Source organism: Rhinoraja longicauda, chromosome 31 (genome assembly GCF_053455715.1).
Source record: "Rhinoraja longicauda isolate Sanriku21f chromosome 31, sRhiLon1.1, whole genome shotgun sequence".
NCBI classification, from domain to species: Eukaryota; Metazoa; Chordata; class Chondrichthyes; order Rajiformes; family Arhynchobatidae; genus Rhinoraja; species Rhinoraja longicauda.
In genome coordinates this window covers 7,766,634-7,788,697 of record NC_135983.1, presented here as the reverse complement: position 1 = coordinate 7,788,697, position 22,064 = coordinate 7,766,634, and the positions used below count along the sequence as shown (strand labels likewise).

Here is a 22,064-nt window from a genome sequence, read left to right as displayed (position 1 = left end):
GTTTCCATGCTGTATCTGTCAATCAGTCAGTGAATCAAACAATCAATATGGATCATAGGAGATTAGTTGAACTTGGCATTATGTTCGGCATGGACATTGTGGGATGAAGGGCCTGTCCTGTGGTGTACGTTTAGACAATAGACAATAGGTGCAGGAGTAGGCCATTCAGTCCTTCGAGCCCACCATGACAATGTGATCATTCTATTTTACTTTAACTTAACACTTTAACTCCCCCTCCCATTCCCACACTGACCTTTCTGTCAGAGTGTGGTCCAACACAAATTGGAGGAACAGTACCTCATATTTTGCTTGGGTAGCTTACACCCCAGCGGTATGAACACTGACTTCTCTAACTTCAAGTAGGCCTTGCTTTCCCTCTCTCTCCATCCCCACCCTCTTCCCAGTTCTCTTACCAGTCTTACTATCTCCGACTATATTTTATCAAGTACTGCCAACTCCCCCGACATCAGTCTGAAGAAGGGTCTCGCCCCGAAACGTCACCCATTCCTTCTCTCCAGAGATGCTGCCTGTCCCGCTGAGTTACTCCAGCATTTTGTATGTACTTTTCTATGTTTTATATTCTATCCATCCTTGATTTTCTATTCATATTCCAGATTGCCTCCTTTTGCACTGTAACCATCTATAACTATATAATTAAGAACTCTGGTACTGTTGAAATGTGAAAGGAAAGCAGAAACTATCAAACTCCTTGGCCAAAATACCAAAGTGCTGGAGAAACGTAGCAAGTCAGGCAGCATCTGTGGAGGGATGAACAGGCGACGTTTCGTTCAGGACCCTTCTTCAGACTTTATGAAAAACTCCTTGATTTCCTTAACTTTGCTACCGCCCTGCTCTCAAATTCACATGGACTACCTCTGGCACCACTTTCCCCTTTCTCAATCTCTCCTCCACAGGGAACAGGCTATTGACTGATTCCCACAGTTACCTTGGAGTCATGGAGTCAATAGACAATAGACAATAGGTGCAGGAGGAGGCCATTCGGCCCTTCGAGCCAGCACCACCATTCAATGTGATCATGGCTGATCATTCTCAATCAGTACCCCGTTCCTGCCTTCTCCCCATACCCCCTGACTCCGATATCCTTAAGAGCTCTATCTAGCTCTCTCTTGAATGCATTCAGAGAATTGGCCTCCACTGCCTTCCGAGGCAGAGAATTCCACAGATTCACAACTCTCTGACTGAAAAAGTTTTTCCTCATCTCAGTTCTAAATGGCCTACCCCTTATTCTTAAACTGTGGCCCCTTGTTCTGGACTCCCCCAAAATTGGGAACATGTTTCCTGCTTCTAACGTGTCCAACCCCTTAATAATCTTATATGTTTCGATAAGATCCCCTCTCATCCTTCTAAATTCCAGTGTATATAAGCCTAGTCGCTCCAGTCTTTCAACATATGACAGTCCTGCCATTCCGGGAATTAACCTAGTAAACCTACGCTGCACGCCCTCAATAGCAAGAATAGTCATAGAGTCATAGAGTGATACAGCGTGGAAACAGGCCCTTCATTCCAACTTGCTCACACCGGCCAACATGTCCCAGCTACACTAGACCCACCTGCCTGCGTTTGGCCCATATCTCCCCAAACCTGTCCTATCCATATACCTGTTTAACTGTTTGTTAAATGTTGGGATGGTCCCAGCCTCAACTACCTCCTCTGGCAGCTTGTTCCATACACCCACCACCCTCTGTGTGATTGCAGCGTAGGTTCACTAGGTTAATTCCCGGAATGGCGGGACTGTCGTATGTTGAAAGGCTGGAGCGATTGGGCTTGTATACACTGGAATTTAGAAGGATGAGGGGGGATCTTATTGAAACATATAAGATAATTAGGGGATTGGACACATTAGAGGCAGGAAACATGTTCCCAATGTTGGGGGAGTCCAGAACAAGGGGCCACAGTTTAAGAATAAGGGGTAGGCCATTTAGAACGGAGATGAGGAAGAACTTTTTCAGTCAGAGAGTGGTGAAGGTGTGGAATTCTCTGCCTCAGAAGGCAGTGGAGGCCAGTTCGTTGGATGCTTTCAAGAGAGAGCTGGATAGAGCTCTTAAGGATAGCGGAGTGAGGGGGTATGGGGAGAAGGCAGGAACGGGGTACTGATTGAGAGTGATCAGCCATGATCGCATTGAATGGCGGTGCTGGCTCGAAGGGCTGAATGGCCTCCTCCTGCACCTATTGTCTATTGCACCTCCTCTAACGCTGCCTCCTACAAAGATGCCCAAATAAAGCTGCCCTGGCCAGGTGTCAGTCCTACCTGGGGCGATGGTCTCGTGACCCACGTCTTGTGCTGATCTGATGCTTCTGCCTCTGTGGAAGTACAGCACAAACTTGTTTTAACTGACCTCTTTATACCGGAGTTTGGTGATAGCGGACAGGCCTACCGACTCTTTTTTAAAATTTTAAATCTGTTTATTAGTTTTTACAATTATTTCAACAATGAACAAACAATACGTGTAAAGATACACCCCCACCCCCCCCACCCCCCACCCCCCGCCCCATCCCAGACGCAGAGATAAACATTGACATTAGTAAAACAAATACAAAGTAAAAAATAAAAAATTTTAAAAATCAAAATTTTGATTACAGGCAAGGGAGGAAGAGTGTAGGCAGACATATAAGCAGTCAACACTTTGGTTTATCCCCATTCTCTAAAACAATCATTAAAGTTTTTGCATAATTTAGAAACGGTAACCATGTTTCTTTAAAGCTTTCCTGTGAACCTTTGAGAGAGAATCTAATCTTCTCTAGCTTTACGTGATGTAACACATCCTTGATCCATCTATTATGAGTGGGTGGCAATACATACTTCCAATTAAGAAGTATAAGACGTCTAGCCAAAAGAGAAGTAAAAGACATAATTGCTTTTAGATATCGGGGGGGGGGGGTGGGGTATTAGTTCCGGAAGGGACACCAAAAAGAGCTGTAAGAGGATTGGGTAGAATATCTATACCGGATGTATCCCTAAAGGATTTAAAAATCCCCGTCCAAAATTTAGACAGGCGGGGGCACGTCCAAAACATGTGAATCAAGTCGTCAGGTGTTTGTCGACAACGGTTACATGCGTCACTCGTGCTGGGAAATATTCTTGCTAGTCTAGCGTTAGTGTAATGCGTGCGATGCAAAGTTTTACATTGTATAAGACTATGTCTAGCACAAATTGAGGAAATGTGAACAAGTCCCAGCACAGTTCCCCATGTCCGATCCGTCATGCCAAACCCCAAATCCTGTTCCCAAGCTACCTTAAGATTATGGAGAGATTCAGGCTTAACAGTTCAACAGTTCAACAGAGCTTTATTTGTCATTCGGTACCAAGGTACCGAACGAAACTACATAGCAGTCACACAAAAAAGAACACAAGACACATGACCCCAACACAAACGTCCATCACAGTGACTCCAAACACCCCCTCACTGCGATGGAGGCAACAAAACTTCCACTCTCTTCCCCACGCCCACGGACAGACAGCTCGTCCCCGACCGACCCGCACAGTCCCCGCAAGGGGGTGGAAGTCCCCGCGGCCGAGTCGCACCGGGCGCTGAAACGTCTCGCGGCCGAGCCGGGCGATGGAAGGCCCCGCGACCGAGCCTTGCGCAGCTAAGTCCCACGGCCGAGCCGCACCGGGCGATGTTAAGTCCAGCGGCCGAGCCGCACCAGCGATGAAAAGTCCCGCGGCCGAGCCGCACCAGCGATGTAAAGCCCCGCGGCCGAGCCACACCGACCGGGCGATGTTAAGTCCCGCGGCCGAGCCGCACCAGCGATGAAAAGTCCCGCGGCCGAGCTGCACCGGGCGATGAAAAGTCCCGCGGCCGAGCTGCACCGAGTGATGTTAAGCCCTGTGGCCGAGCCGCACCGGGCGATGTTAGGCCCCGCGGCCGAGCCGCACCGGGCACTGTTAAGTCCAGCGGCCGAGCCGCACCAGCAATGAAAAGTCCCGCGGCCGAGCCGAGCCGCACCGGGCACTATTAAGTCCAGCGGCCGAGCCGCACCGGGCGATGTTAGGCCCGGCGGCCGAGCCGCACCCCGCGCCGTGAGGAAGAGACCTAAAAGAGAAAGGTTTCCCCCACCCCCCCCCCCGCCACCCCCCCCCGCCCCCACACCACCCACATCACCCACACCACCACCCCCCACACATACACAACCAAAAAAAAAAAAAAACCATCCCAACACCGACACACAACAAAAAAAAAAGGAAAAAGACGAACAGACTGCTAGCGAGCCGCAGCCGTTAGGCGCCGCCACTTCCGCTGGAGTCTATTTCAGTGTGTATAATTGAAATCAACCTCTGCGCATTGGGATTCAAAAGAAGAATAGAATCAATTTCAGAGTAAGTGGGCTGACTTGGAAATTCTGGAAATTGCCTTTGTAAGAAGTGCCTGACCTGAAGATAGCGAAATAGATGTGATCGGGGCAAGTTGAACCGTTCAGACAGCTCTGGAAATGATAAGAAGGTCCCATCACCATACAGATCATTAACAGTTCTGATACCCTTATCAAACCAGGTTTGAAAAGTAAAATCAGTACATGATGGTTTAAACAAATAATTGCGATGTATTGGAGAATACAGGGATGGCCTTGTAAGACCAAAGTGTCTCCTGAATTGCATCCAGATCTTTAAAGTGTGCGTAACGGTGGGCATAGAACAGGCAATAGAGGTAAGCGGTAAACCTGAACAAACCAAAGAGCAAAGAGAGTACTGGCACGAGGACAGCTCCATTTGTGCCCAAAGAGGAGTGTTTTCCAGATTAGACCAGTAGAGAAGCTTCTGAATATTACATGCCCAATAATACTTAAGGAAATTTGGAAGGCCCATCCCCCCCCATTGACTTGGACCGCTGGAGATACTCTTTCCTGATGCGCCGTGGTGTTTCCCCCATAAAAAGGAAGATATGGTCTGGTCCAATTTTACAAAAAAGCTTCCCCTAATAAATATTGGTATATCTTGAAAAAGGTATAACATTTTTGGTAAAGTAACCATTTTAATTAGGTTGATGCGACCGGCCAGTGATAAGGGCAGAGTAGACCAACGGTTAAAATCTTGTTTACAACGTTCTAGTAAGGGGAGAAAATTTGCCTCTGTGGAAGTACAGCACAAACTTGTTTTAACCGACCTCTTTATACCGGAGTTTGGTGATAGCGGACGGGCCTACCGACTCTTGCCGACGCCACCCCCGGCCACTTACAGACCAGGCCGGTCGCCACCACCGACCCTACCCTTACACTCCGGCCACCCGCAGTCCGCCATCATTGCCTCCGCCGATCCTCGCCTCTCCCCCGGCCGCCAGCAACTCAGGGCCATCAACTCACCTGGATCTCTTCCTGACCGAGAGTTTGAAGAAGAGCTTCGACCCGAAACGCCAGCCATCCATGTCCTCCACAGATGCTGCCTGACCTGCTGAGTTACTCCAGCACTTTTGTGTCCTTTTGTGTTTTAACCAACAACTGCAGCTGTTTGTTTCCACTACTTATACCGATATCTTGTGTAAGGAAATAACTGCAGATGCTGGTACAAATCAAAGGTATTTATTCGCAAAATGCTGGAGTAACTCAGCAGGTCAGGCAGCATCTCGGGAGGGAAGGAATGGGTGACGTTTCCGGTCGAGACCCTTCTTCAGACTGGTGTCAGGGGGGCGGGAGCATCAGTCTGAAGAAGGGTCTCGACCCGAAACGTAGCCCATTCCTTCTCTCCCGAGATGCTGCCTGACCTGCTGAGTTACTATACCAATATCTTACTCGGTTATATCGGGCAATCGGCAATCACGGCCATCATTCCTCTCCCTTTGGTCAATTATAACGAGGGTTTACTGTGCTGTGTTGTTGAGCTTGGCCAAGAATGGGTGGCAACAGTGATGGGCGATGCTCTCCCACAGCTCCAGAGACCAGGGTTCGATCCTGACCTCTGGCGTTGTCTGTGTGGAGTTTTATATTCTCCTTGTGAATACGTAGGTTTCCCCCAAGTCCTTGCGTTTCCTCCCACATCTCAAAGACACAGGATAATTGGCCACTCCAAGTGTGTAGGCGATGGTAGAATCTAATTGATGACAATATAGGGTGAATAAAATGAGATGGATTAGTTAGTAAATAGATGCTTGGTGGCTAGTGTGGGCCCAGTGTCTGTTTCTGTGCTGTGTCACTCTATGATCAAATGGGATCAATGTGGGATCATTGCAAATGGGTGGTTGGTGGTCAACATAGACCGAGTGGGCCGAAGGGCCTGGTTCTGTGCTGCATCCCTCTATGACACAAGGATCAGATGGGATGAAGGATGAGAGGGGATCTTATCGAAACGTATAAGATTATTAAGGGGTTGGACACGTTAGAGGCAGGAAACATGTTCCCAATGTTGGGGGAGTCCAGAACCAGGGGCCACGGTTTAAGAATAAGGGGTAGGCCATTTAGAACTGAGATGAGGAAAAACATTTTCAGTCAGAGAGTTGTGAATCTGTGGAATTCTCTGCCTCAGAAGGCAGTGGAGGCCAATTCTCTGGATGCATTCAAGAGAGAGCTAGATAGAGCTCTTAAGGATAGCGGAGTCAGGGGGTATGGGGAGAAGGCAGGAACGGGGTACTGATTGAGAATGATCAGCCATGATCACATTGAATGGCGGTGCTGGCTCGAAGGGCCTAATGGCCTACTCCTGCACCTATTGTCTATTATTGCAAATGGTTGGCTGATGGTCAACATGGACCGAGTGGGCCGAAGGGTCTGTTTCCACGTTGAATAGCTCCATGACTCCAGTGCGGGCGGTATTTGTCGAAGGTCAGTGTGGACTTGATGGGCTGAAGGGCCTAATTCCCTGCTGAATGGCTCTGTGAATCCATTGTAATAGGTGTTCAAATGTCAAAGGGCTGTATAGCTCGATGTTTAGCTCCATGATTCCAGAGCAATGGGTGTCCGAAGGCCAGTGCGGACCATGTGAGCTGCAGGGCTTGTTTCTATGTTATATAGCTCCAGGACTCCAGTCTATTGGGTGTTTGAAGATCAGTGCGGACTCGGTGGGCCAAAGGGCCAATTTCCATGTAGTACAGCTCTGTGATTCTAGTGTACCGGGTGTCCAAACGTCAGTGGGGACTCGGTGGACTGAAGATCCTGTTTCCGTGCTGTGTCTCTCTCTCTCCGCATCCATGCCCTCTCCCGCTCTCTCCACACCAAACCTGTGCCAGCTCTCAGACTGGGAGTCAGCCCTCTGTGTGCCCCCCTCTGGGCCCTGGTGAGACCGCACCTGGAGTACTGTGTGCAGTTGTACAGGACCCTAGTGAGACCGCACCTGGAGTACTGTGTGCAGTTTTGGTCTCCAGATTTGAGGAAGGATATTCTTGCTATTGAGGGCGTGCAGCGCAGGTTCACTAGGTTAATTCCTGGAATGGCGGGACTGCCGTATGTTGAAAGACTGGAGCGACTAGGCTTGTATACACTGGAATTTAGAAGGATGAGAGGGGATCTTATCGAAACATATAAGATTATTAAGGGGTTGGACACGTTAGAGGCAGGAAACATGTTCCCAATGTTGGGGGAGTCCAGAACCAGGGGCCACAGTTTAAGAATAAGGGGTAGGCCATTTAGAACGGAGATGAGGAAAAACTTTTTCAGTCAGAGAGTTGTGAATCTGTGGAATTAACTGCCTCAGAAGGCAGTGGAGGCCAATTCTCTGAATGCATTCAAGAGAGAGCTAGATAGAGCTCTTAAGGATAGCGGAGTCAGGGGGTATGGGGAGAAGGCAGGAACGGGGTACTGATTGAGAATGATCAGCCATGATCACATTGAATGGTGGTGCTGGCTCAAAGGGCCGAATGGCCTCCTCCTGCACCTATTGTTTATTGTCTCTCCACCACCCCCGGACAAGCTGTGGGCAACTATGGGCCCCATATCTGAGGAAGGATGTGCTGGCACTGGAGAGGGCCCAGAGGAGGTTTACAAGAATGATCCCAGGAATGAGTGGGTTAACATATGATGAGCGTTTGACAGCACTGGGCCTGAACTCGCTGGGGTTTAGAAGGTTAAGGGGGAACCTCACTGCAACTTACAGAATAATGAAAGGCATAGATAGAGTGGATGTGGAGAGGATGTTTCCACCGGTGGGAGACGCTAGGACCAGAGGTCACAGCTTCAGAATTAAAGGGCTCTCTTTTAGAATGGAGGTGAGGAGAAACTTCTTTAGTCAGAGGGTAGTCAATCTGTGGAAGTCATTGCCACAGAGGTGTGTGGGGCCCAAGTCAGCGGATAATTTTAAGGCAGAGATGGACAAATTCTTCATCACAACGGGTGTCAAGGGTTATAGGGAGGAGGCAGGAGAACGGGATTCGGAGGCAGAGATCAGCCGTGATTGAATGGCGGAGTTGAGCTGGGCCGCATGGCCTAATTCTACTCCTATAACTTATGAACGAGCTCCCTCCCCCACACCAATGCACTAAGGGAGCCGTTGGCGAGGGCAGATGCGAGGAGAGGCATTGCCTCCAGCGCCTTCAAGGTCAATAGACAATAGGTGCAGGAGTAGGCCATTCGGCCCTTCGAGCCAGCACCGCCATTCACCATGGTCATGGCTGATCATTCTCAATCAATACCCCGTTCCTGCCTTCTCCCCATACCCCATGATATGGCTGCAGGAGGAACACAGAGGTGGATGGGCAAGGAGAAGATCGTCAGACCACAGGCCTGCAGCAGCCTGGGGCCTACCTGGGCTCCAGTAATTCCAGCACCTGGACTGCACTTTGGACATTTTGTTTGCAAACGCTGGCAACTTTAAACCGTGGGATGTGTAATAGAGTTCCACTGCCATACGTACGTGACAATAGGGAACCGTTGAACCCATTGAGGGGGTTTGCAGGCTGAGCTGCTCGCCGGTGGCCGGCTGCTTGTCTGTCAGCGCCGCCCGTCTCCGACGGCAACCGCGGCCGCCCGTCTCCGACGGCAACCGCGTCTGCCCGCTGACACGAGGTGGCAGCCGCTGTCAGCGGCGTCGCCGCGGCAACACCGCCGGCCCGGCCCAGCTAACGAGCGGCAGGCACCGCCCCAGGTGGCAAGTCAAAGCAATTATCCGTTAGAACCTTATTAAAAAAAAAAAAACCCCACACCACAGCGACCAACGTCAAGTTCAGCTGCCGCGCCGAGGAAAGAAAAGAGGCGCGAAGTTGAGGAGTGTCAGGGGCGTGAGGGAGCCGGCGTACATGGACACTCTACATAGGGTAGATTATATCAACAATTACACAGTGCTGCTTCATGAGAGGGAGGCAGCATTCCCTGCTCTCCACCTCGGCCTGTGACAGTGAGGGAAGGTGGCAGGCAGAGAGCTCTGGAATCACATTATGGATTAACAGGCAGTGTGTGGGTTGCTTGCCGCACTGACAGACCTCTTCACACGGCTTGCTGCCGGAGATGGACCCGCTGCAAAACCCACTGCCCCTCCCCGCTGCCTGAACGTAGCGTGGGTGGAGAGGGGGGGGGGAGGGGGGGGGGGGGGGGCACCATCTCCAGTTATATTTAGAAGCAATCTGGTCCAAAGTGCTGAATCTGTGGCTGGCCAGTGGACTGGGACCACACCCTGGTGAAGTGACTGGAGCACACCAGTACTGAAACGCAGCAATGAAATCCTTCAGGCATAACTGGCCTGTAAGCACAGCACTCCATAGATAACATTACCTTTCATCTGACCCAGAAACAAGGAACACCAGGGATTAGCTTGGTTTAGTTTGGTTTAGTTTAGAGATACAGCATGGAAACAGACCCTTCAGCACGCCGAGCCCACGCCGACAATCGACCGCCCATTCACACGAGTTCTCCATTACCCCACTTTCGCATTCTGTACACCTAGGGGCAATTTAAAGAAGTATATAAAGAAGCATACGCTGGAATTTAGAAGGATGAGAGGGGATCTTATCGAAACGTATAAGATTATTAAGGGGGTTGGACACGTTAGAGGCCGGAAACATGTTCCCAATGTTGGGGGAGTCCAGAACCAGGGGCCACAGTTTAAGAATAAGGGGTAGGCCATTTAGAACGGAGATGAGGAAAAACTTTTTCAGTCAGAGAGTTGTGAATCTGTGGAATTAACTGCCCCAGAAGGCAGTGGAGGCCAAGTCTTTCTCTGAATGCATTCAAGAGAGAGCTGGGTAGAGCTCTTAAGGATAGCGGGTATGGGGATATGGGTCAGGGGGTATGGGGAGAAGGCAGGAACGGGGTACTGATTGAGAATGATCAGCCATGATCACATTGAATGGCGGTGCTGGCTCGAAGGGCCGAATGGCCTCCTCCTGCCCCTATTGTCTGTTGTCATAATTAACCTACAACCCTGCACGTCTTTGGAGTGCGGGAGGAAGCCGGAGTTCCCGGAGAAAACTTACGCGGTCACAGAGAGAACGTACAAAACCCGTACCGACAGTGCCGGGGGTTGGAATTGAACCCCAGGACTCGGCGTTGTGAGGTGGCAGCTCTACTAGATGCACCACTGTGCTGCCCTTTAATGTGCCGGGAGCCAGTGCAGACACCCAGGGCTGAATGGTTGTGAACACGCAGGGGGTAGACGTTCCCCTTCAGTCGGCCCCACTAATCACGAGATGCAGGAAAATATTACTGCAGCACTGAAATTGCCTCTCTGGCCTGAATTTGGGAATGGTGGAAAAATTGCCGGACAGAGGCCTGAACTCATGATCTGGAGACAAGAGTTCACATCCTGCTGCATCTCTAAACAAAGCTAATCTTGGATGGTGAGGCAAGAAGCTAATGATTCGGCAGGACTGTTGTAAACAGCGGTATGACTCAATAATACCTGGGAAGGGGGTGTACTCACGTACTCATGACTCGAGGGCCACCCACCTCCCCTGGCAGTTCCAGGGCCAATGGAGGCCATCCAGCAACCTCCTACTCTGTGAAGGGATAAACAAAGAGAATGGTGTTGATGTGGCAGCAGAAGGTGGAGGCATAGAGTCACACAGCACAGACATAGACCCTGAGGCACAACTGGTTGAATGTTCTTCAGAAGAACTGTGGAGCCATTTCAATCTTTAATGTAACTCACACTGATGCCATTTTAACAAGCGGTGTTCTCTGCCAAGTCGATTTATCACTAGTCCCAGCAAAACAAGTTTGTTAACGTTTTTGGCCAAAGTTTCACACCCTGGTTTAAAACAGGAAATTCAAATTGTTCCGTTTTTCGTTGTGGTGACAAGGGTCATTCAACGAATCCAGATGTGTCCAGGTGCAGATGTGGACAGTTCAGGAGGAGGAGAGGTTTGAAGGGTGTTGCTGAGAGTTTGAAGGGTGTTGCTGAGAAGCAGCCCACTCTGGCTGAGCCTCAAGAACTACCATGGGGGGGAGGGTGGGGGGGGGAAAGACAGCTAAGTGCTGGTGTAACTCAGAGAGTCAGGCAGCATCTTTGGAGAACATGGATAGGTGATGTTTCGGGTCTGAAGAAGGGTCTCGACACTATACACAAGTTCATGGGAGCAGAATTAGGACTTTCAGCCCACCGAGTCTACTCTGTCATTCAATAATGGCTGATCTCTCTTTCCCTCTCAACCCCATTCTCCTGCCTTCTCCCCATAACCTGACACCCTTACTAATCAAGATTCTGTCAAACTCCAGAGATCAATAGTCAATAGTCATTTATTTGTCACATACACATAAATGTGTAGTGAAATGAAAAATTACCTGCAGTTCAACAATAAGACCAATAAGAATAATCAATAAAAATGCAATAGCACATACAATCATAAACTAACACCAAACAAAAGAAACATCCATCACAGTGAGTCTCCTCCAGTCACCTCCTCACTGTGATGGAAGTCCAGAATGTCTTTTTCTCTTCCCTGCCGTCTTCTCCCGCGGTCACGCTGTTGGAGTCGCCACGTCGGGGCGGTCGGGGCTCCCGACATTGAAGCCCCCGCCGGGCGGAGAAAATCTCGCGGCCTATTTCAAGCCGCGCCGGACGGTGTGTGCCTGGAATGTGCTGCCAGCGGTTGTGGTGGAGACAGATACGATGGTGGCATCTGTTTTTAGATAAATACATGAATATGCAGGGAATGGAGGGGTAGGGATCATGTGCGGGCAGAAGAGATTAATTTATCTTGGCATTGTGTTCGATACAGACACTTTGGGTCAAAGAGCCTGTTCACTATGCCGTACTGTTCTGTGTACAATGGTCTGTGCTCATACAACACAGAAATAGACCCTTCAGCCACTGAGTCTGTGCCAACAATCAAGTACCCACTCAGTCTATCTGAACTGTGCATCCACTCATAACTCTGGTGATTCTGACATGGAGGCTTACACTAATGGAACATAATTGATTGTGAGATATTTGAGGTCCAGACCCACGACCTGTCTGACACTATTCTGCATTTGCTTCCTTCCTCTCACAGATGGCTGCCCTCCAGAGCCCCTTCTACGGAGATAAAATGAATCTATTCTCTCTCTGCAAAAAGATCGAGAAATGTGACTACCCGCCTCTCCGAGCAGAGCACTTTTCCGAGAAGGTAGGCCCTGGAGTTCTCCCTCAGGGGAGGTTTCGGTGTGGGGGACGGTTAATATTTGGGGAAAGTACACGAATGCAGTGAGCACATTAACCCGAGTGATTTGTTGGACTTCAGCTGCCTGATGAAGATTGTCACATTCCCACTGTGAACACCATATTATATCTACACAAAGGAGGCCATTTGGCCCTTCAAGCCTGTACTGGCATTCAGTACAAACGTGGCTGAATTCAAGCCCTGTCGGTGAAGGGGCAAACACTTGAAAGCGCGTGCCACCAGACTCAGGAACAGCTTCATCCCCTCTGTTATTAGGCTTCTGAACAGTCCGTTCAGCTAGGGTTTTGACCAATTCATCTTCAGTTTAGTTTAGTTCAACAGCGCAGAAACAGCCCTTTGGCCTAATTAGTCTGCATCAACCAGCAATCTCCATACACTAACACTATCCTACACACACTAAGGACAATTTACATTTATACCAAGCCAATTAATCTACAAACCAGAGGGTCTTTGAAGTGTGGGAGAAAACTGAAGATCTCGGTGAAAACCCCATTGCGGGCGTTGTAACTGATGCGCGACAATGCTGAGAATATTCTGCACTCAGTATCCTCCCCTATGCTCGACCTATTGTACTTGAGTTTTATTTGGTTGTATTTATGTTGAGTATTATCTGATCTGATTAGATAGCGTGCAAAATTAACGGGACAGAAAGCCCACAATGCAATAGGAGAGAATGGCCAAGTGTAATAGGAATCAATGTGGAAGCTGAGATGAGCAAAGGATTAAAAGTACTATATATGAATGCTCGAAGTATAAGAAGTAAAGTGGATGAGCTTGAGGCTCAGTTAGAGATTGGTAGATATGACATTGTGGGGATTACAGAGACGTGGCTGCAGAAGGATCGGGACTGGGAACTGAATATTCAGGGTTATACGCCCTATAGAAAGGACAGGCAGGTGGGCAGAGGTGGTGGGGTAGCTCTGTTGGTGAGGGATGGAATTCAGTCCCTTGCGGGGGGTGACATAGGAACTGATGATGTAGAGTCACTGGATAGAGTTGAGGAATTGTAAAGATGAGAAGACACTAATGGAAGTTATCTACAGGCCCCCAAACAGTAGCCTGGATATAGGGCGTAAGTTGCAGCAGGAGTTAAAACTGGCATGTAACAAAGGTAATGCCACTGTGGTTATGGGGGATTTCAATATGCAGGTAGACTGGGAAAATCAGGTTGGTTGTGGACCCCAGCAAAGGGAGTTTGTAGAGTGCCTCCGAGATGGATTCTTAGAGCAGCTTGTATTAGAGCCTACCAGAGAGAAAGCAATTCTGGATTTAGTGTTGTCCATTGAACCAGATTTAATAAGGGAACTCAAGGTAAAGGAACCACTTGAAGGTAACCATAATATGATTAGTTTTCATCTGCAATTTGAGAGGGAGAAGGTTAAACCAGGAATGTCAGTGTTGCAGTTAAACAAAGGGGACTATGAAAGCATAAGAGAGGAGCTGGCCAAGGTCGACTGGCAAGGAATGACGGTGGAACAGCAGTGGCAGGAATTTCTGGGCATAATCCAGAAGATGCAGGATCATTTCATTCCAAAGAGGAAGAAAGATGCTAAAGGGAGTAAGAGGCAACCATGGCTGACAAGGGAAGTTAGAGATGGAATATAACTAAAATAAAAGATGTATAAGATAGCAAAGAGTAGTGGGAAGCCAGAGGAGTGGGCAACTTTCAAAGGACAACAGCAGAGAGCAAAAAGGGCAATACGGGCTGAAAAGATGAGGTACGAAGCGAAGCTGGCCAAGAATATAAAGAAGGACGGTAAAAGCTTCTTTAGGTATGTTAAGAGAAAAAGATTAGTAAAGACAAATGTGGGTCCCTTGAAGGCAGAAACGGGTGAAATTATTATGGGTAACAAGGAAATGGTGGATGAGTTGAACAGGTACTTCGGATCTGACTTCACTAAGGAAGACACAATCTCCCAGATGTACTAGTGGACAGAGGGTCAAGGGAGACGAAAAAAAATTGCAATAAGCGAGAAATGGTATTGGGTAGACTGATGGGACTGAAGGCTGATAAATCCCCAGGGCCTGATGGTCTGCATCCCAAGGTACTCAAGGAGGTGGCTCTAGAAATCGTGGACGCAATGGTGATCATTTTCTAATGTTCAATAGATTCAGGATCAGTTCCTGTGGATTAGAGGGTAGCTAATGTTATCCCACTTTATAAGAAAGGAGCAAGAGAGAAAACGGGAATTATAGTCCAGTTACCCTGACATCGGTGGTGGGGAAGATGCTGGAGTCAATTATTAAAGAGGTAATAACAACACATTTGGAGAGTGGTAAAAGGATTGGTCCAAGTCAGCATGGATTTATGAAGGGGAAATCATGCTTGACTAATCTTCTGGAATTTTTTGAGGATGTGACAAGTAAAATGGATGAAGGAGAGCCAGTGGATGTAGTGTATCTAGACTTTCAGAAAGCCTTTGATAAGGTCCCACAGGGAGGTTGGTGAGCAAAATTAGAGCACATGGTATTAGGGGTAGGGTATTGACATGGATAGAGAATTGGTTGGCAGACAGGAAGCAAAGAGTAGGAATAAACGGGTCCTTTTCAGAATAGCAGATAATAGAGTGGAGTGCCGCATGGCTCGGTGCTGGGGCCACAACTATTTACAATATATATTAATGATTTGGATGATGGAATTAGAAGTAACACTAGCAAGTTTGCGGATGACACAAAGCTGGGTGGCAGTGTGAACTGCGAAGAGGATGTTAGGAGGTTGCAGGGTGACTTGGACAGGTTGAGTGAGTGGGCAGATGCATGGCAGATGCAATATAATGTGGATAAATGTGAGGTTATTCACTTTGGCGGCAAAAATAAGGAGGCAGATTATTATCTCAATTGTGTCAAATTAGGTAAAAAGGAAGTGCAATGAGACCTTGGTGTCCTTGTACACCAGTCACTGAAAGTAAGCATGCAGGTACAGCAGGCAGTGAATGAAAACATGTTGGCCTTCATAACAACAGGATTTGAGTATAGGAGCAAAGAAGTCCTTCTGCAGATGTATAGGGCCATGGTGAGACCACATCTGGAGTATTGTGTGCAGTTTTGGTCTCCTAATCTGAGGAAGGACATCCTTGCTACTGAGGCAGTGCAGCGTAGATTCACAAGGTTAATCCCTGGGATGGAGACTGTCATATGAGGAAAGATTGGAAAGACTGGGCTTGTATTCACTGGAGTTTAGAAGGATGAGAGGGGATCATATAGAGACGTATAAAATTATAAAAGGACTAGACAAGCTGGATGCAGAAAAAATGTTCCCAATGTTGGGGGAGTCCAGAACCAGGGGCCACAGTCTAAGAATAAAGGGGAGGCCATTTATAACTGAGGTGAGAAGAAACTTTTTCACGCAGAGAGTTGTGAATTTGTGGAATTCTCTGCCACAGAAGGCAGTGGAGGCCAATTCTCTGGCTGAAATTAAAAGAGAGTTAGATAGAGCTCTACGGGCTAGCGGAATCAAGGGATATGGGGAGAAGGCAGGCACAGGTTACTGATTGTGGACGATCAGCCATGATCACAATGAATGGCGGTGCTGGCTCGAAGGGCCAAATGCACGTATTTTATATGTTTCTAAACAAAGCTTTTCACTGTACCTCAATACATGTGACAATAATAAACCTAAAGTTAAACAGTATTGAGTCTTGTGTTGGATGCACTTCAGGAGAGAGGGTTTGAAATAATAATAAATAATAGAAAATTGAACATCAAAAAACTGCAGGTGCTAGAAACACTCATCAGGTCAGTCAGCATCTGTAGAGCGAGAAGGAGGGTTAATGCTTTAGGTCAAAGATGTAACGGAACCAAAGATAGACGCAAAGTGTTGGAAAAACTCAACAGGATAGGCATTATTTCTGGAGGAAAATGTTGGGTGACATTTCAGGTCAGGACTCTCTGTTTCAGTCGGAAGAGGGGTCTCGACGCAAAACATCACCCATCCTTTTTCTCCAGAGATGCTGCCTGACCCGCTGAGTTACTCCAGCACTTTGAGTCTTTATATCTGTGGTATAAACCTGCATCTGCCGTTTTTTGTTTCCTGCAACAGAACCACTCTGCCGAAGGTTCTTTGAACCAGTTTCTCCCTCCACTGACGCTGCCTGACCTGCTGAGTGCTTCCAGCATTTTCTACTCAGAATATTAAAATCCTAGGACCAGGGCAGAGCTTCCCTTTGGGTAGTTGCTGATTAAAGACTTCCAACATAGTTCAGTCTCTGAAGGCGAGAGCAGAATATATTGATCACCAATCTGGTCAAGTGTCACCATTATTTGCCTGAGGTTCCAAAGCAATCATTTTCCAGCACATTTTCTTCGGCTGGCATGAACATAACGTTCAAAAGTAATGAAGTGACAAACATTGAATTCTCCAATGTTAGGTAACACCTCACCCCTTTATCTTTACTCTTTCTTTCTCTTCTTCCACCCCCCCGATCTCTCTTTCCAGACCACACTGGCTCTATTCCCCCCCTCCCCTCCCCTCTCCTCACTGCCCCTTCCACATATACACCTCCCTCTGGCTTCACATTTCACTCCTCCTCTCTCCTTATCAACAACACTTTTGTCTCTCTCTCTGTGACCCTAGTCCACCCATCTGTAAATAAACCCCCCCCCCCTCACCTCTATCCATCTATCCCGTGTAGGAAGGAACTGCAGATGCAGGTTTATTTTGTGTCTCCAAGGTACAAAACGGTGGAGTAACTCAGTGGGTCACGCAACATCTCTGACGAAAAGGACCAGAGGTGGATAAGTCTGAAGAAGGGTCTCGGCTCGTAACGTCACCTATTCCTTTTCTCCAGAGACGTTGCCTGACCCGCTGAGTTGTTCCACCATTTTGTGACCACCTATCACTTACCAGTCTTTGTCCCGCCCCCATCTCTCTTCCAGCTTTCTCTCCACTGCAATAATCAGTCTGGAGAAGGGCCCTGACCCAAAACATCACCTATTCATGTCCTCCAGAGACGCTGCCTGACCAGCTGAGTTACTCCGGCACTTTGTGTTCTGTACAAAACTAACATCTTTTGATGCCTGATGTATCCACAATACTCAAATGGCCCCATCCCCCAGGGATCCAGTGGAAGAAGAATATGCATCAATTATCCAAGCCCCTGGGCAATGAGACAGCTCAGGGGATATCATCCCAACATTAAATTAGCCTCAGACTCAGAATCATGGTGTTGTTATAATAATAATAATAATAATGTATTACATTTATATAGCGCTTTTCATACACTCAAAGACGCTTACAGGGATTTAAAGAACATAGGGAAGTGAATAAATAGATAAATAAGTAAACGAACAGAGAAAGGAGACAGAAGGTGAGGTGACCTTCAGTGGTTGAAGGCAGTGCTGAAGAGGTGAGACTTCAGTGACGTTTTGAATGTGGTGAGTGAGGAGGAGTCTCTGACGGTTTGGGGTAGTGAGTTCCATAGGGTGGGAGCAGCGATGGAGAAAGCCCTGTCCCCCCAGGATCTGAGTTTGGTCCGGAGGGGGGGGGGGGATAGGATGCAGGATGCAGGATGCAGGCCATTCGGCCTTTCAAGCCTATGCCAGCTCTTTGGAGAGCAAACCCCCCAGTCCCATCACCCCCATTCCCCTTCTCCAATGTCCGTTCCCAAACTCCTTTGAAGAACCTCCAGGGGTTCCCAGGGTTACAAATGACCTGATCGGGAATCTGCAAATTCTCCCACACATTCTTAAAGCATTTTTCAAGCTTGCAAAAACGATAACACATCTCATGGTATTCATTGTAGAACCGGATACAATTACCACTTACAACTTACATTTGGACGGATATGTGGATGGGAAGAGTTCAGAGGGATCTGGGCCAAATACGGGCAAGTGGGACTAGCCCAGAATGCAAACATGGTTGGGTGGGACAAGATGGGCCGAAGGGCCTCTTTCCTTGCTGTGCAGCTCTGTGACTCTAAGCCGACTGGAATGAGGCTATATTCCGGTGGTTTAATCACAGGTAGTGTACGGGCGATTCAATAGAATGATAGAATTAGAGCAAGTGTATGTAAAGTCTTACAATATTTGTAGCTGTGGAAGACGGGTGTTCTTGACTTACGGAGATATCGGCTATGGACCATTCCCGGGGTCAGGCAGCATCTGTGGAGCAAATAGACAGGTGGTGTTTCGGGTCGGGACCCTTCTTCAGACATCCAACCCAAAACGTGTCTGTCCATCTCCCTCCACAGATGCTACCAGGCCCACTGAGTTCCATAGATACATAGAAAATAGGCGCAGGAGTAGGCCATTCGGCCCTTCGAGCCTGCACTGCCATTCTATATGATCATGGCTGATCATCCAACTCAGTATCCCGTACCTGCCTTCTCTCCATACCCCCTGATCCCTTTAGCCAGAAGGGCCACATCTAACTCCCTCTTAAATATAGCCAATGAACTGGCCTCAACTACCTTCTGTGGCAGAGAATTCCACAGATTCACCACTCTCTGTGTGAAAAAGAACTTTCTCATCTCGGTCCTAAAAGACTTCCCCCTTATCCTTAAACTGTGACCCCTTGTTCTGGACTTCCCCAACATCGGGAACAATCTTCCTGCATCTAGCCTGTCCAACCCCTTAAGAATTTTATAAGTTTCTATAAGATCCCCCCTCAATCTTCTAATTTCCAGCGAGTACAAGCCGAGTCTATCCAGTCTTTCTTCATATGAAAGTCCTGCCATCCCAGGAATCAATCTGGTGAACCTTCTCTGTACTCCCTCTATGGCAAGAATGTCTTTCCTCAGATTAGGAGACCAAAACTGTATGCAATACTCCAGGTGTGGTCTCACCAATGCCCTGTACAACTGCAGCAGAACCTCCCTGCTCCTATACTCAGATCCCCTCGCTATGAATCCCAACATACCATTCGCTTTCTTCACTGCCTGCTGCACCTGCATGCCTACTTTCAATGACTGGTGCACCACGACACCCAGGTCTCGTTGCATCTCCCCTTTTCCTAATCGGCCACCATTCAGATAATAAGTACTTCCTCCAGTACTTTGTGATTTGCTCAACTACTTTTTTTAAAACTCATTTGTTATTAACCATTGATTCCTTGCTGCTTCGTGGTTGTTACTTTCTCATTTACACAAGTTTGGTGGGAAATATGTTTGCAATTTTATTTTTTTGTCAGGAACTCTTGATCCTATTGTCTCATTAATAAATCTGTCTCGCAAGCTTGCCAGAGTCCGGATTTACAAGTCAGGTATAATATTTGTGGTGGAGCCCACACTGGGGATTACCAAAAACAATCTGTGTGCTTTGTATAATCCCGGAGTTCTTGCTAGACGTCTCAATGGAAATGTTATTTTTCATTGATGTGTGCTAGACTTCCCCTATGTTTTCACTTTGCGCTGGTGTAGAGTTCTGCTTATATTTTCAGCCAGAATGCAGGACAGGAGAAAGAAAGTCAAGGAACCCTTCAATTCAATGCCAGCTCCCTTACGATCAGTCTATTCACTCCCATTCCTCTGCTCTTTCCTAGTAACCCGACAAAATTATTTCCCATCGTGCCCATCTGATTTCCTTTTGAATGCAGCAGATTAGACCTCCACCAACCTTACAGGCTGTGGAGCGATTCTCTGTTTCTGAACGTTACTCCCTTGGCTACACCACCCTTTCCATATCTTTTACAAAAATAGTTTGCCAAAATACTGCCTGGATTAAGGGGAATTAGCCACAAGGAGAGGACAAACTTGGATTGCTTTCTCTAGAACGCTGGAAAGTTGAGGAGAGAACTGATAGAAGGATATAAAATGATGAGAGGCAGAGATCGGGTAGGCAGTCAGAACCTTTTTTTCACAGGGTGGAAATGTCAAAGACTAAAGGGCACAGCTTTAAATTGAGAGGGGTAAAGTTTAACAGAGATGCTTTTAACAGGCAGGTTTTTTACACAGGCAGGTTTTTTACACAGAGTGGTGGGTGTTTGGAACACACTGCCAGGGTTATAGAGGAGGCAAATACCATAGTGGCGTTTATGATCGTTTTGGACAGGCACATGGATATTCAGGGAATGAAGGGATATGGATCATGTGCAGTGAGAGGGATTAGTTTATCTTGACATCGTGTTTGGCACAGATGTCGTGGGCCGAAAGGCCTATTCCAGTGCTGTACTGTTCTACGTTCACATTAAATCTGTGCTCTCTGCTCCTTGAGGCATACACAGAGTGGAAATGGCTTCACTGCTCCTGTCCTCTAGCGCGGCGGCACAGTGGCGCAGCAGTAGAGCTGCTGCCTCACAGCGCAAGAGACCCAGGTTCAATCCTGACCTCAGGTGCTGTCCGTGCGGAGTTGATATGTTCTCCGTGTGACCGTGTGGGTTTTCTCCAGGCGCTCCGGTTTCCACCCACATTCAAAAGGCTTGCAGGTCTGTAGGCTAATTGGCTTCCGTAAAGTGCCCCTCGTGCGTAGGACATAGAACTAGTGCACTGGTGATTGATGGTCGGTGTGGACTCGGTGGGCCGAAGGGCCTGTTTCCACACCATATCTCTAAACTAAACTAAGGCAGGCTGACATCCCTAACAATCCTCCCCTCGGATCTTTGGTGCTCAAAGAACGACTCCAGCTGTCCCCCAGTTATTTGTCGTTAAACATCAGTTTTACAGCCCCCTGATTTCAAATGTTGTTTAATTGCAAACTCTCCGAGTAAATGGTTTATTACTTTCCCCGTTCAGTTTTAATTAGCATCTTCAAGCTATCACCTCCCTCCCTGGTGCTGACAGAATGTCTGCTGGGATTCACTGACCTCCTGCAGCTCGTTGGTGCAAGATCGATGCTGGCCCTGCCGAAACAGCTTCTGCCCTCCTCCCCTGCTTCTGCTGTCAGTGAATAATCACTCGGCGATCTTGCTTTCCCGATGAGGTCGGCGAGGTCTACCTTCGGCTCCTCCCTGTCAGAGCTGCATGTGCGCCACACCGGAGGCGTCTGTGTCGAGAATCTGGCCTCTCACCCCTGCTCGTTCACACCTGGCACAGCTGAAGGAAAGAATACTAATGAGGCCACAAAACAATAGGAAAATGCGTCGTAGCAAAGAGCAAGTCAGTGCGCCCACAAAACTTGAGAGCAGCAATTGCAAAACCCTGCAGATAGCTACACCAGGTTGACAGGCAGGCAGGTATGTGCTTGCAGGCCGCTCGCTGTAAGCAAGAATGTTATTGCTCCATTTTCACTACGTTTTTAGTTTAGTTTGGGGTTAGAGATGCAGTGTGGAACCAGGTCCCTCGGCCCACCAGCCCACCGGCCCCCCGGCCACACGCCGACCACACGCCGACCAGCGAACTCTGTACACTAGCACTATCCTACACACACTAGGGACAAGTTACGACTTTTACTGAAGCCAATTAGCGTACAAACCCTGTACGTCTTTGGAGCGTGGTAGGAAACCGGTGCACCTTAGGAAAACCCACGTGGTCACGGGAAGAATGTGTAAACTCCTTATTGACGGCACCTGTAGTCAGGATCTAACCCGGGTCTCTGGTGCTGTCAGGCAGCAACTCTACCACTGCTCCACGACAGTTAATGATAGTCAAACACTTTTGA

At 48.1% G+C, this 22,064-nt stretch overlaps 1 protein-coding gene across 3 annotated transcripts in view; it reads left to right on the top strand.

Annotated features, from left to right (window-relative positions):
* The window catches only part of LOC144608392 (serine/threonine-protein kinase Nek6-like), a 161,806-nt gene that overhangs the window by 132,946 nt on the left and 6,796 nt on the right, over positions 1-22,064 (top strand). For all 3 annotated transcript variants that reach the window (XM_078426106.1, XM_078426107.1, XM_078426105.1), the window contains exon 9: positions 12,366-12,479. In XM_078426106.1, coding sequence (XP_078282232.1) covers positions 12,366-12,479 — 114 coding nt within the window. The remainder of the gene's footprint in view (positions 1-12,365; positions 12,480-22,064) is intronic.